We start from the raw sequence: 1,200 nt of genomic DNA, 5'->3' as shown, positions 1-1,200 counted from the left end.
TAATTATTATTGTACTTATTTTGTGTTTAAATGTTTTTCAGTTCACAGTGCTGAGAATATCACAACACAAAATCTTTATTTTTCTAAATTGTTGACATGGATCCCTCATATCTGTCTTCAGGTGGTAGCAAATGCATCTGGCTGTGGCCTTGAAAGCACAGAGATGTTCACTAATTGCATGAGAAACCTGGATAGTGGAAGTATTGTGACTATTGGAAAGGTGAGACCCTGCGTGTAAAGCTGATACCGGCTGACTTGGTGGGATTAGTTGAGCCTCTAATGTCTTCTGCAAGATTTCTGTGACATATTTGCTTTTTTTTCAACCTTTTGTTTTATACATTTTATTCCCTCAAGGATGACAAATCAATGTTTCCATTAGTCATTGATGGACACTTCCTGACAAAACCTGTGGACGAGCTGTTTCATAAACATGAACTTCTCACTTTGCCATTTATGACTGGTGTTAATAATGATGAAGGGGGCTGGATACTTACTGCGGTAAGTGTGAATGCTGCACTGAAATTTGTGCAACTGAATAGTTTACTGATTTTTTTACATGAGTCTATGAAAGTTATGTCTAAAAATTAGTTAATTGCAGCTGTGTCTTCCTTAGTTTTTTGCTCCTCAAAACTGGACAGAAGGATTGACTCGGGAGGAGGTTTTACACATGCTGTCAGCCTGGATGTCTGATGTAAGACCAACACTCCCTGTCATTACAGTATTGCTGTTCTTTCTCACGCTCAAGCTTGTCTGACAGATGTGTCACTCATTTTCTCAAGCCCAAATACACAATCTTCAGAGAATTGTTGATTGAGGAATATCTTGGAATCGGTGATGATCGTGTAAAAAACAGAGAAGGAATCACTGAGCTGCTTGGAGATGTGTTATTTAACATTCCAGCCATTAAGACTGCTAATTCCCACAGAGGTAAATGCTTTTGTGTATGATTAATATTTTCTGACACATAAACAAGACATATCACACCCATTTGTCTGCCACTAGATGCCGGGGCACCTGTATACCTGTATGAGTACCAGCATCCTCCCAAATTCCTTCAGGTAAAAAGGCCAAGCTTTGTTGGGACTGACCATGGAGATGAAATCTTTACAGTTTTAGGATTTTGCTTCACAACTACCCATGTCAAATTAGCTGGTGAGTGCAAGATAAAATCAGTGTTTCGATAGACCACCAGATGTCTGC

General features: G+C 39.1%; 1 protein-coding gene across 1 annotated transcript in view; it reads left to right on the top strand.

Moving 5' to 3' along the window:
• LOC109970753 (liver carboxylesterase 2-like) overlaps positions 1 to 1,200 on the top strand; it is a 7,454-nt gene that overhangs the window by 3,612 nt on the left and 2,642 nt on the right. Inside the window, exons 7-11 of the mRNA XM_020618529.1 lie at positions 122 to 220; positions 355 to 498; positions 614 to 691; positions 780 to 927; positions 1,003 to 1,152. Coding sequence (XP_020474185.1) covers positions 122 to 220; positions 355 to 498; positions 614 to 691; positions 780 to 927; positions 1,003 to 1,152 — 619 coding nt within the window. The remainder of the gene's footprint in view (positions 1 to 121; positions 221 to 354; positions 499 to 613; positions 692 to 779; positions 928 to 1,002; positions 1,153 to 1,200) is intronic.

Source organism: Monopterus albus, unplaced genomic scaffold (assembly GCF_001952655.1).
Source record: "Monopterus albus unplaced genomic scaffold, M_albus_1.0 scaffold207.1, whole genome shotgun sequence".
In the NCBI taxonomy this organism is placed as follows: domain Eukaryota; kingdom Metazoa; phylum Chordata; class Actinopteri; order Synbranchiformes; family Synbranchidae; genus Monopterus; species Monopterus albus.
Note: the sequence above shows the minus strand (reverse complement) of the source record. Positions and strands in the feature narration are given on the sequence as shown.